The 14567-nt window shown below is 39.3% G+C and overlaps 2 protein-coding genes across 3 annotated transcripts in view; both read right to left on the bottom strand.

Moving 5' to 3' along the window:
• Positions 1 to 93: 93 nt before the first annotated feature.
• ppid (peptidylprolyl isomerase D) lies at positions 94 to 10810 on the bottom strand. Its single transcript, XM_053631796.1, has 10 exons — positions 10662 to 10810; positions 9279 to 9419; positions 9038 to 9144; positions 8484 to 8672; positions 6780 to 6902; positions 6040 to 6146; positions 5466 to 5610; positions 3316 to 3402; positions 1762 to 1804; positions 94 to 641 (listed from the first exon to the last, which is right to left on the bottom strand). Exons 1-10 carry the CDS (start codon positions 10744 to 10746, stop codon positions 553 to 555), a joined length of 1116 nt encoding a protein of 371 aa, XP_053487771.1. The 5' UTR covers positions 10747 to 10810; the 3' UTR covers positions 94 to 552.
• A 2253-nt stretch (positions 10811 to 13063) lies between these two features.
• The window catches only part of LOC128611925 (uncharacterized protein C4orf45 homolog), a 3357-nt gene continuing 1853 nt past the window's right edge, over positions 13064 to 14567 (bottom strand). Inside the window, exons 2-5 of one of the 2 annotated variants that reach the window (XM_053631798.1) lie at positions 14521 to 14567; positions 14184 to 14242; positions 13788 to 13901; positions 13064 to 13171 (exon numbers count right to left, since the gene is read on the bottom strand). The exon at positions 14521 to 14567 is cut by the window's right edge and continues 183 nt beyond it. In XM_053631798.1, the coding sequence (XP_053487773.1) occupies positions 13793 to 13901; positions 14184 to 14242; positions 14521 to 14567 (215 nt within the window). In that variant the 3' untranslated portion in view covers positions 13064 to 13171; positions 13788 to 13792. The remainder of the gene's footprint in view (positions 13172 to 13787; positions 13902 to 14183; positions 14243 to 14520) is intronic. The other variant, XM_053631797.1, reaches the window with a different exon arrangement.

Here is a 14567-nt window from a genome sequence, read left to right as displayed (position 1 = left end):
ACATAAGCTAACAACGGTGCTTCTGTAGCCTTAAGTGTTACACTGTATATATGACCTGAAACTGGTAGAATAAATTCATTTTCCCAAACCTCAAGCATCTGTTTTTATTCTCATCTTTAAACATCACGTTTATTGTGAGGATGAGTTTACATTATCACAGTGAACTAATTGAGATCTTACAGCGAAACATTTCCTTTTAGTCTTAAATCCATCCGACGATGAAACGGCAAGCTTTCCGATAAATAAATATAAAGACAAACAACCGATCTGAGTCTTAAAGGTCTGATTAAATAAAGGTTTTAAACAGTAGTCTATACGCAACCCGAACGTCAGACCTACACGTTCATGTTTACAACGTTCACGCATATTCAAGTATTGTATGCTATCTATAATGGATCCTATTCTCTTAAAACTCCTTTCTGTTAACTGCATATCTTTATCAGGGTTCAGATCCCTGGCTCGAAATTCTTCTGGATTTACTTGTACAACTACGTTAGTGACTGGTGAGCAAAAAGACACGAGCTCGTGTAGATCACGGCACGGCCGACTCGTTTACGCAAACATTTTGGAGTAAATCTTCTTCTCTCTCTCCTTCTCCTCCTTCACTTTCTGCTTGACCCTCAGCATCTCGTTTGCAATAGCTGTAGAACGAACACAAAAGGTGGAATGTTACATTTCTAGGCAGGTAAAAGCACTAACCATTATATAGTTCAACGTCTGCCATTTTGTACCGGTGTATAGAGTATGAACTAAATACATTTTTCATCATTTCAATTTGAGACTTAGGTATACATTCATTTAGGGGTTTAACGATGCACTCTGGTCATGAATCGATGTGCGACACTGCATTCGCATTGCGATTCAATTCTCAGAAAATATGAACGAAGAATTTTTTTTATTATTATTTATTTCATAAATCATAAAAATGCAAAACTGTATCAAACTGAAGAAATGGAAAAACAAACAAAAGGTTTAACCTTATAAAACAAAACAGGTTCACAATCATTTATAAATTCTCCCAAACAGCTTAACAAGAACAAAGTGGCTGATGTGGGGACTTTAAAAACGATCAACTAAAACACAATGAGCCCTATAGCAGAAACGGAGCTCCAAAGTCGGCTAAAATGACCGTTTTCCGCTGCGTCTTTCTCTGGCACTGGGATAGTGCTGTTTGAAAGCTACCGAAGAGCTCTTGTAAACCGTTGTAGCGTGGTCATGTTACCACGTATAATGCGTGTGGGTTGTTGTAATCCTGAGCTGTCGCTTCACAAGTACAGCGCTCATAGGCTCTCCAAGAAGGAATGTGATCACATGACCAGAGTGCACGCTAGATATTCTAAATGTATGGGTTGTGCAGATTGGGACCTCTGGTGTTCAAAGAGTGCGACTGCAATACATGAACGATGAACAGACTGCTAATATCGCACATTTCCAAGATGTTATTTTCCACATGGAATAATGATCAAATATATATATATATATATATACCAAAAGAATTCAAGCTGTTTTGTACGTGATCAATTTATGATTTATGAGCAAGCTGAATCAAAATCAATACGATTTTCCCCCAGAGATTCCCAGCCTTAGACATTTCTAAGGCATAGCTGTAAATAAATGAAAAGACAGTTGAGGAGTAGGACAGCCGCCGATAATGGATGATTGACCCACGTTGCTGAACCTGAAATGAGCTGAACGCTAAAGGAAACACCGGGGAGGAGACAGAGATGGAACTGAGAATTACAGCTGTCTGCTGCATCTTACCTTTGTCGTCCGGTGCAATCTCCTGTGCTTTCTTCAGATCGATCTGTAATTTGATAAGTGGAAAAGATCAACGCTCCTTCAAACACTACAGGTCATGCACCAGACTTTAACCAAGTGGAAAGCACAGCTCTACACAGACGTGTTAAATCAGGTGGAGTAAACCATAGTGCCGTGGTCTGACTGAATGGAAACATTTTTTAACAATTTGAATCGTACCCAAGGGCACATTCTCCTTCTTTCAGGTTCTTTAGGCAGGCGAGAACACGACGGTCGCGCTCGGGTGCGGAACAAATCAACCGACCCGTCTTACGGAGGTGTTCTCGATCTGGTTTCTAGCACGCTTTAATTGCATTGAGAAAGTGCTCTGACTATTGTACTAAATAAATAAACTAAGCCAAAGGACAGAGCTGTAGTGCTGCAGAAATGCTTTGCGTTCTAAATATTTGGACTGACGAACAAAAAGAGAAAATGAATGCTTGTTATTTATATACAGTAGCTATTCCATTTATTTAGAGCCAAATTCATGCAAGTTTTATGAGTACATTTTCAGATCTACCAACACCTCAGCCAACTTTTTTTGCTTGTTTGTTTCATTATGTGCAGCTTGAAACCAAGCCAAACATGTAAAAAAATAATAATAATAATTCACTTTAATAATTTAATAATTCAATTTGGACCCAGCAAATGGACGAACGTCTAAAATGTGAAAACATGTGCTAACAAAATGGTGGCCATCTTGGTGACGCGCCCAGGCAGTTATTTTCATTCTTACCAAAAGGTCTGTTTTGTGTACCAGCCTTCTGGATGTTCTGGATTAGTAAATTCTTTTGAACAAAAGGTCAGAGTTTTCGATTTGAGACTCGGCTCATGACAACAATCACGACGGTGGCGGAACATTTTAAGAGAAACTGAGCTCATCTGCGCGTTTACTTTTGGCTCGGTTCATTTAACAACCAGATGATTTGCGTCCCATGTGACAGAGTCTCTAATATATTTTCCACCCTTTTCTGGCCACAAGCTTTGTGGCCTTAAAGCATCTTTAAGGTTGTAAACTGATTGGCTCTCTGCACTTTTGTGTTATGTTTTCCGTCGAAAAATTTCAAAGTCCTTAAAGAATTTAATTTGAAGCAGTCTGTGGCAATTATATGAGATGTGCATGTTTTCGTCGAATGGCTAAGGGAAGCAATATATTTGGTCATCTGCTACTAGACAGCTGTTGGTGGTGCTGCACTTGGTTAAGAGAAAATGTCAAAAGAAAACCTCCAATTGATGTCTTTTTATCTCTGAAAAGCAGGAGGGGCTTAGCCCTGCTAGCCCACTAATACAAGCCTCTCTTGTGTATAATCAGAGCTTTCTAAACAAGCGGAAGAAGCAGAAGCTATCCAATTTAAAACGAATCCCAGATGGTGTTTTGAGTGTGTGTGGGTGTCACCAACACATTAGGGCGCAGTGAAGTGTATCGAACAATTTAACGAGCAGCACAGATTTCGGTGCGTCTTCATTCGAACAACTGAGATATAAAGAGCTCACAGTGTGTGCAATTATCTTCCGTACCATGGCCTTGTCGAACTCCTTGAGGCCTTGCCAAGCCTGCGCTCTCCTGAACAATGCCTTAGCGTGAGTCTGATTCAGCTCCAGAGCCTGTGAGGAACACAGTGAGCAAACATGAATCATCGTATATCATCATACATCGCTAAAGTTTCTAATTAACCTTCAGTTCATCCTTCAGACCAACGGAAATGTTTTAATTACGGTACGAAGAGAAAACTTCCTTCAGCCTTAAATCGGTTTTTCTTGATCAAATTATCGCGCCAAATTGAATCGACACATCGGAGAGGTGACGTTCTGGCTAATCGTGACGTTTTATCATGGACGACTTTTTTGTGCAACGTGGACCTCATTTGTTCCTTAGATAGCAGTGAAATATATGCACTTTTGAGAAATAATGTTTTTTTTTAACCTCTTTTGAAGTCAAAATGTAAAGACACCACCTTGAGACATGCTTTCCCTCAAAAACATGTCAAATATATATATATAAAAAAAATATATTAAAATATTACATTCAACAGCATGATAATATAAGAAAATGGTCTTTAAATGTATTTTACTAGATATCTGGTATTAGCATTAATAGGCTCCCTTTTTACATTTTTAGCCCACTACCCAAAGGTTCCTAAGAAATCCTGAAGTAAAAATTATTAGCTTTGCTAGCTAGCTAAGTGCAATGTCCTAAGAAATCCTGCGAAACAGATATGAGCTAGGTAGCTAGGTAGAATGTTAAACATTTTTAGCCAGCTAGCTGGAACTTCCTAAGAAATCCTGAGGTAAAAATAAATTAAAATGCATTCAATAATATAACTAACCTGATATGTAAACTTTGTAGGTATTCTTAAAAGCAATTAAAAAAAAAAAATTTTAATAATTAACATCATAATTTAAGAAAGCTATGGCCACTAAGCTTTTTTTTTTTAGCCAGCTAGCTGTAGGTTCCTAAGAAATCCTGAGGTAAAAATACTAGCTGTGCTTGCTAGCTAAGTAAAATTTTAAGCATTTTGGCCAGCCAGCTGGAACTTCCTAAGAAATCCTGAGGTAAAAATAAATGAAATGCATTCAATAATATAATTAGCCTGATATGCAAACTTTTGTAGGAATTCTTAAAAGCAAAAAATTATTTAATAATCAAGATAATTTAAGAAAGCTATGACCACTAAACTTTTTTTAGTCAGCTAACTGGAGTAAAAAAAAAAAATCGTGCTGCTAGCTAAGTACAGTTTTAATCATTATTAGCCAGCTATGTGGAGGCTCCTAAGAAATTCTGAGGTAAAAATATTAGCTTTGGTAGCTAGCTAAGTAGAACTTTAACCATTCTGGCCAGTTAGCTGAGGGTTCTTAAGAAATCCCGAGGTAAAAAATAGTTTTCAATTCAAGTCAAATTTATTGGTAAAGCACATTTAAAAAACGAAAAAACAAATGATCAAAATAAGTGCAATTTAAACCATTTTAGCAAGCTAGCTGAAAGTTCCTAAGAAATCTTTTGAAGTAATGCCTTTGCTACTTAGCTAATTATAATTGTTACCATTTTAGCCAGCTGTCCTTAGGTTCCCAATAAATCCTAAGGTAAAAATATTAGCTTTGGTAGCTAGCGAAGTTGAATTTTAACCATTTTAGCCAGCAAGCAGGAGGTTCCCATGAAATCCTGAGGTAAAAATTATGGATCGATTTATAGAAATAGCCTGAAATGCAAATTCTTTGGAAGTCTTAAAAGCAAAGTTGATTTGGGTTTTAATATAATCCAAGAAGTATATTCCCACCAAGTTGCCCCTCATCTTAACTTGATGTATCTTATCTTAGCCATTCTAGCACAGGACACATGTTTTTCTTTTATTGTAAACACTGCAGTATATTTCTCCAGCTGTGTCAGATGCCCAACACCCCTACGACAGGCCGTACCGTCTCCTAACCGTTGACGTTCCCTGAAGTTTAACTCCCTCGTTACATAAGTAAGAGTAAGTGTGTTAGTAAAAACATTTTTTTTTTGTGAATGAGCCAGGTAGCTTAGTCAATAAAAGCATGAATGAAGGAGTTCGTCAGGAGAGCGTTAACCTTTAAACTCTGCAGTGATGTGGTATTCCAGTAATGATCTGGGACTCAAGTATTCTCTGTAAGCCTAGACTAAAACGTATTCCCTCTCTGAACCAGCGTACCTCATCGCAGCTCTCGACGGCCTCCTGCCACTGCTGGAGTTTGAGTTTACAGGCTGCTGTGTTGAGGATGCAGCTCAGAGCCGTGGGCTCCAGCTTCTTCTGTGCGCTCTCATCATCCAGAGCACTGCCACAGTACTCTAAATACCTGTATCGCAGTCCAGTGGAAAAAAATTAAATAAGAAAACGTACTTTTTTGGACCGTTAAATTGTGGAAAACAGTAGGCACTAAATGCAATAATAATGATTAGGCCTGCAACTAATGATTGTTTTGATAATCGATTAATATGTCGATTATTTATTCGATTAATCGATTAGTTGGGTTGAAAGCCCAATTTTTATTTTCTGTATAATCCCCCCACGCCCGAGAAAACGTTACTTCACGTTCTGCCCAGTGTTGTCCTTCAAACATTGTGCAAATTAAAGGCGGGGGATATCCACAGTGACACCACAGACCCGAATAATCCATAATCAAATTCATTATCCATTATTTTAATTATCGATTAGTTGTTGCAGCTCTAATAATAATAATTTGTAATAATTTAAAAGCGGACAGGTCGCAGACAGACGCACTCACCGAAGAGCTTTGGAGTACTTGTTTACAGCAGCCTGCCAGTTCTGGGATTTAAAAAAGTTGTTCCCGATATTTTTGATGTCCTCCGCCACAGACAAGACTTTATCAGCCTGAAAAAGACGACATATCTTATCATTATGTACGTAACGTGTAAAATAGTGAAAGACGAGTTTTCTATTTACTATTTCAGCTTAAATGAACTGCAAACACAAGACTTTCTTTAAAAGGCGAACGCTTGTCATCTTTGCGGTACCATGGATTTATTATTATTATTATTATTATTATTGGGGTTTCTTTAAATACACCAGAATTTCTAATGAAGGTGTCTTTTGGGACAAGCCATGAATTCCATCGTGAATGCCTTGTCTTTTAAATGGGAGCAATTAATTAATCCTGTGTCTATGCAAATTGTTGTGGGAGTCTGCTTGCAACGTACCTTGCTTGCCAAGCCATCAACCATACACTTTAAATAATAATAATAAGGAGAGGAAAGATATATATCATTCAAAACTGGATTAATAAATGCCTTGACATCAGGACTTTTAGGGATCAGAGCAACTATACAAATGTGTCAAAGTTCACCACAGTTTCACTTGCGAAATATTTTTCTTCCCGAATTCATCCCAACCACCTCATCAGTCATGCGTGTGATAAAGCAGAGAACATACACACACGACTCCAAGACCCAAGTATTTCCTACATGCACAGATGAGATATCAGAAAACTTGTCGAGAAACACTCACATCGTTAAAGTCGACGTCCGAGTCCTCAGGGAAGTCTGGGTGCATGTCTCCGGAGCCGTCGTTAGAAGCCACGCCCCAGTGATCACCTGCTTTATGCTCTCCACAATCGGCAATTACACATGGCTGAGAGAGAGAGAGGTTAGAATTAGACTGTGTGCCACAGGCAGCTATCAGCACATTCAATTAAACTGCGCTAATCGCATTACATGTCAAAGCGTTCACGTGTGTGATTTGATATTGCGATTCATGCTCGGACAATTAAACTAACCGTTTCTGGCTTCGAATCCAATAAAAACGTCCAACGCGTCACGTTCTAAATATCCAGCAGCTTCTTCTTTTGTGACCGCACTCGATACATATTAAATCGTGAGGAAGGACGAAGACGTGCTTTCGCAAATTTTAAGCCATTTCAAGATCGCAAAAGGACATTTTCGTGCATGTGCAAGTTTATGTAATGTAAAGAGTGCTGTCTAAACACACCCGGTCAAAGGCTAGCCTACAGGAACTTAACAGCAGCAGTGATGCTTATATTACCATAACCACAAGTATGCAGCTCTTTCCAAATTTATGATACCAATTGTTGCAGAAAAATATTGACAGTTCAGTATATATATATATATATATATATATATATATATATATATATATATATATATTTTTTTTTTTTTTTTTCAATACCACAGTGTGGAAAATATCAAGGTCTCATTATTAATGTCAAGTTAATTAGTCAAGTTGTGTGTAAAGGTTATTTTTTTGTAGGCCAAACAGAACTAGAAATTTCAACCAGACAGAAACGTTTCTGTAGAGAGCAGAAAAACGATAAATATCTTCCAATAATGCAGATCAGCCACTGCAGAGCATCGGCTACCAGAGACACACCGACGGTTCCGCCTTTTATAGGGCGCCATTACTTTTTCCCCCTTAAATGACAGCAATCTAAAATAAGTGTTATTTAATGAACGGATTTGTTTGGAATTGGGTTCTTTCAAGTCATTAATATAAAACGCCAGAGTTTCTCAAAATTAGTGTTCAATTTCAAATACACACACACACACACACACACACAACCGGGCAAACGTTTAGACACACTCACTCTTTATTTTTCCACATTTTAGAATAATAATAAAGTCATCAAAACTCTGGAATAACACAAGTGGAACTATGGGTATTATGTTGTGATAAAAAATCAAAAATAAATCGAAATAATTTAGTATTTTAGCATCTTCAAAGTAGACGCCCTTTTTGCCTAGAACCTCACCCGATTTCTTGAGGAATTTCCCTGAGATGTTTTTGAAACAGTATCAAAGGAGTTCACACCGACGCTGGACTCTTATCGCTTGCTTTTCGGAATATTTCTCTCCGAGTCGTCCGTTTAAAATAAATATTTTTTTTTAATAAAATGTTAGTTTTCTAATGAAAGAAACAAATACGTCGGTGCGATTATATTTTTGTCTACGACACAGATTTCACACATTTAATCACACACCTTCAGATCAAAAGCTTTATAACATCATGAGAAACGTTTCAGTCGAGCATCCACAAACTTTTGACCCGTAGTGTGTATTTAAAAAAATTATTTTTAATGTTGAAATTTAATTTTGAAGCAGATCAACCAAAATGTTCCATCAGCGAGTCTCCTTATATGTAAATGTACTACTGAGTACGGATAGTACGCAGGTTGGGTCGCGTCTCGATGTGCCTCACCTTGACCGGATGATCTCCCTCGGTCTCGACGGCCTCCAGCATCTTGACCACGCCCATGCCCTTCAGTACCTGCCCGAACACCACGTGTTTGCCATCCAGGTGAGACGTGGGCACGGTGGTGATGAAGAACTGCGAGCCGTTGGTGTTGGGCCCGGCGTTGGCCATGCTCAGCAGGCCCTCTTTGTCGTGCTAATGAAATACGAGAAGAGAAAGAAAACGGTGCTTTATTTAATCCTGTTTTCCAGACAATAAGGCACCGCAGAGTATACACAGTCATGTGCACTTTTCTACTAATGCAGAAGACGAAATAAAATAAAAGCTGCATAAAAAATTATGCCGTCCACCGTATGTCAAATTAATGCAACGTCTTTATTTAAAAAAAAAAAAAAAAACCCCAGACAATGTGACCAATACAAATAATCCACATTACTCAAGCGTGTGTCTTACCTTGGGTCTATTAGCAGACTAAAAACATTATAATGTAAAAATGATATGTAAATATGCACAACATAAACTCTGCTTCGCTGTCCCAGCCGTACGTAGCAGCACTTCACCTGATAGTGGAAGTTTTCATCCTCGAACTTGTCCCCGTAGATGCTCTCTCCTCCCGTGCCGTTCTGATTCGAGAAATCTCCTCCCTGCACCATGAACTTCTTGATGACTGGAATGACAAGGAGAAAACTAAGAAACGAGTCGAAAATGAGTCTCGGCTTCATTCGAGAACAAGGACGAAGGGACGGCACCTCGACGAAAAGACGAGCGCGAGCGTTTCCCAACCCGACGCCCAATACTCACTGCGGTGAAAAGGACATCCCTTGAAGTGCAGAGGTTTCCCGGTGCTTTTGCCGAGCCCCTTCTCGCCGGTGCACAGAGCGCGGAAATTCTCCGCCGTCTTAGGGACGACGTCAGCGAAGAGCTCGAACACGATGCGGCCGGCTAGAAAGGACAAAAACACAACACAGGGCAAATAACCGTGAGCGAACTACGGGGACAAATACAGGTTTGGTAGCATTTTGGTTAGAAAGTCACTAAAAAAAAAATCATAAAATTACACATCAGTATCAGTTCAAACGTTTTGTTCCTTAGCGCTCTGAAAACTGTCCAAAAGCTCAAACAACATATTTACTGAACAACATTTTGGTTTTTGGAAGGAGTCTCCAGTGCAAGCGCATCGTACCACTCAGAGTTAATGATGCAGGAAATGGCACGGGCCACTAGAACGTCGGTTCCTGTTCTCACGTCCTTGTTTGTCGCATGTTCCAGAACATTAGAAGTAACTATAAACGGATAAAAAATGACTAGAGGTCGACCGAGAGTGGATTTTACCGACACCGATAAGCGATTAATCGACAGTTTGCACATTTCTGTGTCATAAGAGGAATAAAACATGTCAGGAAGTGGCGCTATTGAAAGATAAACAGCAACGCTGCATCATCACCACCTTATCACTGATTATTTTTCTTTAACATCACTCCCCTAAGTGTTTTATTTCTTATATAACAAGTTTAATGTCTTACGATACAATGGAATTTTGTTGGTTTCATTTATCATACCCATAATTTTACATTGTTACAGTTTTGTTTTATTAATATATTCATATTAACTAGCATTATCTGGCCAATAATAATAATAATAATAATAATAATAATAATGATAATGATAATGATAGATGGTCCGTGTCCTAAATAGTGCCCTACTCCGTCATCCCTCCTCAAGCCAGTGTGCATTATGACTATTCCCTACTTGCTATGGTTTATCTTTTGTACCCTACCCTAGTGCAATGCATTGTGGGATTTTGTGAGTGCACTAGATTTCCTCTATTATGCTTTGGAACATGAACACATCTTGATTAAGCCTCCCTCGATGGGTCACTAACTAGGGAACATGGTGTGATTTGGGACACAGCCCTCGTTAAAGGGCAGAGTTGCAGGTATGGAGTGGAGTTAGATTTTAAGCTAGAGCTTGTTCTCCACTGACTAGCTATGTAAAAGAAAAGAAAAATGGGAAAATGTCATTGGAATCCAGATAAATATCAGTGCAGTCCGAATATTAGGAATAAATTGTTTAAATAAAATAAAAATAAACATGTTGTGTGTGTGTGCCGCATGCTAACCGAACAATGGTCAGTTCAATGAAATAAAAAGGAAGCTTTATGAAGTCAAAGAGAAATCGCTTCACCTTTTTCACCGCCGATTTCTACATCGAAGAAAGCTCTCGGGTTCTCCGCATTGCCGGGTTTGGACACTGGGGTCGGGTTGGACATTTTTTTTTTTTTTTTGCCTCGTTTTCTTGAAGTTCTTCAGCTCCTGAATGAACTGGAAGGTTCTTTTTTCCACGAGGAACTTTTGATTAAAATGTGTGTGTGGCGCCCTCTAGTGTGGCGGAGCGGCCGTGTACTGCACCTACGGTCATCTCTTCATTCATAAAAAAATAACAATAAATAACAATTTGCCGATTTTTTACATTTTCATTTTATTTAAATATTGAACTTTTACAGTTTCTCAATCTTGGCAAAATCGTTCAGGTTTATTGTTGATTTCAACCAAACACCCGCTGTGGAACTTTCTGGAAAGCTTTCTGGCTAATGTGACTGACTAAGCTAAGCTAACTAACTTTCCAAAAAGTGATGTAGCTTTCCAAATCAGGGAATTATTCATTATATTCACATAAAAATATTTTATCAGATATACTTTAGTTTTTTGGGTTTTTTTTTTTGAGGGGGGGGGGGGGGGGGGATTGTTACATTCTAGAAAATTCACTGGACAAAATATCAAAAGCTACTATGATGCCACAAGTACTTCTGCCAGTCAAAATAGTGTCCTTTAAAGGAAAAATCCACTCTCAATAAATATAATAACTATTTATGAACAATATGTGATATGAGTGGGTGCACGGTTGATGGAGTGGGCTTAGTGGTTAGCACGTTCGCCTCACACCGCCAGGGTTGGGGGTTTAATTCCCGTCGCGGCCCTGTGTGTGTGGAGTTTCCTCCGGGTACTCCGGTTTCTTCCCCCAGTCCAAAGACATGCATGGTGGGCTGATTGGCGTGTCCGAAGTGCATGAATGGGTGTGTGATTGTGCCCTGCGATGGATTGGCACCCGTCCAAGGTGTACCCCATCTTGTACCTGATGCTCCCTGGGATAGGCTCCAGGTTCCCCGTGACCCTGAAGGATAAATGGTAGAGAAAATGGAGGAAGGACGTGATATGTGGTGCCTCATGAAAACCGTGTCTTGAGTTTGCTCTGTCAGAGCTTGTAAAGTTAATTTTAAAAAATCTTTAAAGTGAACTTTAAACATCCATGCAACATTTTGGAGTGAAATTATTGAAATTAAGGGTCGTCTCGTTTGGCTCAGCACAGGACATGGCTGAAAATGGCCAGAGAGACCTGGGTGGTTCTGCCATAATTAGAAGTGTGTTAACATCAATACGGGCTGAGGGGTCATTGAAGCCCAGGATTTAGATGAAGGATTATTACTTTGTGTGGGTCTGTTGTGGCACTCAGCAAGAGCACAGCACTCTTCTCTCTTCTTCTGATATCAACTGATATCCTTGTGAGGACCTTCCATTGACATAATTATTAATGTGGCTAAGTAATGCGATGCGACACCTAAATCTAACCTTAACTTTAACCTCAGTAACCAAAAAATAATAATCTTTTGGCTCTTTTAGTTTTTTAAAAGAAAGTTTTCCTCATGGGGACCAGCCAAGTGTCCCCACAATGTGAAAACTGTCAGATCATTTCCTATCCTCGTAGGGATATTTGCTCCACACACAAGTTACTATCTTATTAACATCAACTGCTAGAACTAAATTTGTTTACAGCCGCTATGACGTGATAACAGAAACTAACTTGGATCACAGACGTTGTACAATATTAAATATAACTATAAACTGATTTTTTTTTTTTACAAACACAATGTATGCTTTTTTAATTCATAAAGAATTGTTAGTGTCGATGTGTTATAAGAGGAATAGGAAAAGGATCAACTTCTGCGTGGTAAGGGTAACTCTTCTTCACAGCTGGCTGTGTCACACCACCCAGTTGTTTATAGTTATTTTCCTGTAAAAGCATGCGACCAAGTGTTTCATTCCTTATATAACCTTACGTTTGGTATCGTTCCATACAAATTCCATCCATCCATCCATTTTCCATACTGCTTATCCTATACAGGGTTGCTGGGAGATCATGGGGGGAACCTGAAGCCTATCCCAGGGGACTCGGGGCACACGGTGGGGGACACCCTGGATGGGGTGACACATTCACACACAATGGACAAGAGATGCCAAACAGCCCATCTTTGGACTGGGAGAGATAACCGGAGTACCCGGAGAAAACCCCTGAACCATGGGGAGAACATGCCAACTCCACGCACACCGAGCGAAGGCAGGAATCAAACCCACAACCCCGGAGGTACGAGATGAACATCCTAACCACTACAGTAAGTGCCCCATTCATAAGCCAGAGCAATGAACCATCGCTACACTTGACTATTTCTTTTTAAATGATTTTGCACATCATACAAGCTCATAAAGTAGTGAAACAAGCACAGTGTATACTAAAACAATCCAGAGACCAAGTGCGCATCATTGTGGATGTTTTTATTAAGTGTTGCCTCCTGCTACGGCTGGCAAAGTCAAGCCACTCTGGTGCGTTTTCTCTGCCGTTATCTTCTGAGCCGGGCGTCTCTGCCACGAAGAGAAAACACAAAATCAGTCACTGATGTGTTATCTTTCTAACAGCTGCTAGTCAAATGCAGTATTTCAAATATTTCTACCACAGCGCTGTTGAGTTCTCAAATCTGATTGGTCAAAAGGCGTTGATTAATTTTCTATAACAGCAGTTCTGGCAGTAGTGCCAGCTGTACTTCAAATCACAGCCGTATATCGATGCACTTGTTCGAATATGTTATCGTTTTGCTCGCCATTATCTAAGACTAATCATAAAAGGGCAGCTATTCGACAAAGATGTGTGATTTGTCGAGAAGGTAAACTTTTCTGTAAGGACACGTTTATTTAACATTCATGCAAGGAAGTTTCCAGGGACGTCGCTTCGTAGCAGTTTTCCGCCACAGGAAAGTCTTCAGATTGGATGATTTCGCAGTTTCTTATCTTATTTGGGTAATGTGAAACTGATTTTGAGTTTATTTATGCATGTTAATGTATTAAATTGCCCATATATGTCATGTAATGTATAGTGCACAATGGGGAATTTAGTACTGTCTAGATTTTTATTCAGGACTAAAACCACATCTACTATTCTAGCGTTTATATTCCAAGTAAGGTGTTTTTCTCAGCTAAATACCTGACCTAGTTTAGTAGGATCTGGTTGTTGCTGTCCTGGCTCTGGTTCTCACAGTCACTCTGGTCCCCTCGGACGCTCGGCTCCTGCCTGTCCAAAAAGCACTCTGGCGCTTTCCTGTGTGTGTATGTGTGTGTTAATTATTAATGCCGAAAAGACAAGGGGCTTCATCGACAGTCACTCATAACCGTCTAACGCCTTCTTTGAGAAGATCCAGAGTTGAACTTGTGAATAGAGAAATGAGGCTGATTCTGGATCGGTCAGGAAGTTACAGTACACATGTCAGTATGAACAGAACATCATACATTAGCACTACTATTATTCTGGGATTCTGTATGTGTTTGAGTCCTGGGAATCGAATTCCAGTCTCTCTGGGAGGTCTGTGTATCTGGGGCTTACCATGGATTCTGTAATATCTGAGATATCCTGTCCTCCATGGCCGAGCGAAACTCAGAACGCTGATATGGAAAGACAAAACATATGGATATATAAATATATATAAAGTAATTTGGTAATGTAAGGGAGTTGAACTACATTTATACCACAGTACTATTCAATTCTTGATTCTGATTGGTCAGATGGTGTTGCTGATTAACAAAGATGCAGGTTCTCTTATGATATAATGAAGGTTTCTCTACAAAGGTATTTATTAACATTTATTAATGGAGTCTCTAGTGTCAAGGCTTTGTAAAAGTCAGTACATTTTATTCCTTACATATTTCACCACACAACCAACCTTGATCTGTGTGTTGCTGAGTAATGTTCTGGCATTGAGTCTAAGGC

Source organism: Ictalurus furcatus, chromosome 8 (genome assembly GCF_023375685.1).
Source record: "Ictalurus furcatus strain D&B chromosome 8, Billie_1.0, whole genome shotgun sequence".
In the NCBI taxonomy this organism is placed as follows: Eukaryota; Metazoa; Chordata; class Actinopteri; order Siluriformes; family Ictaluridae; genus Ictalurus; species Ictalurus furcatus.
This window is presented reverse-complemented; position numbering and strand designations above follow the sequence as displayed.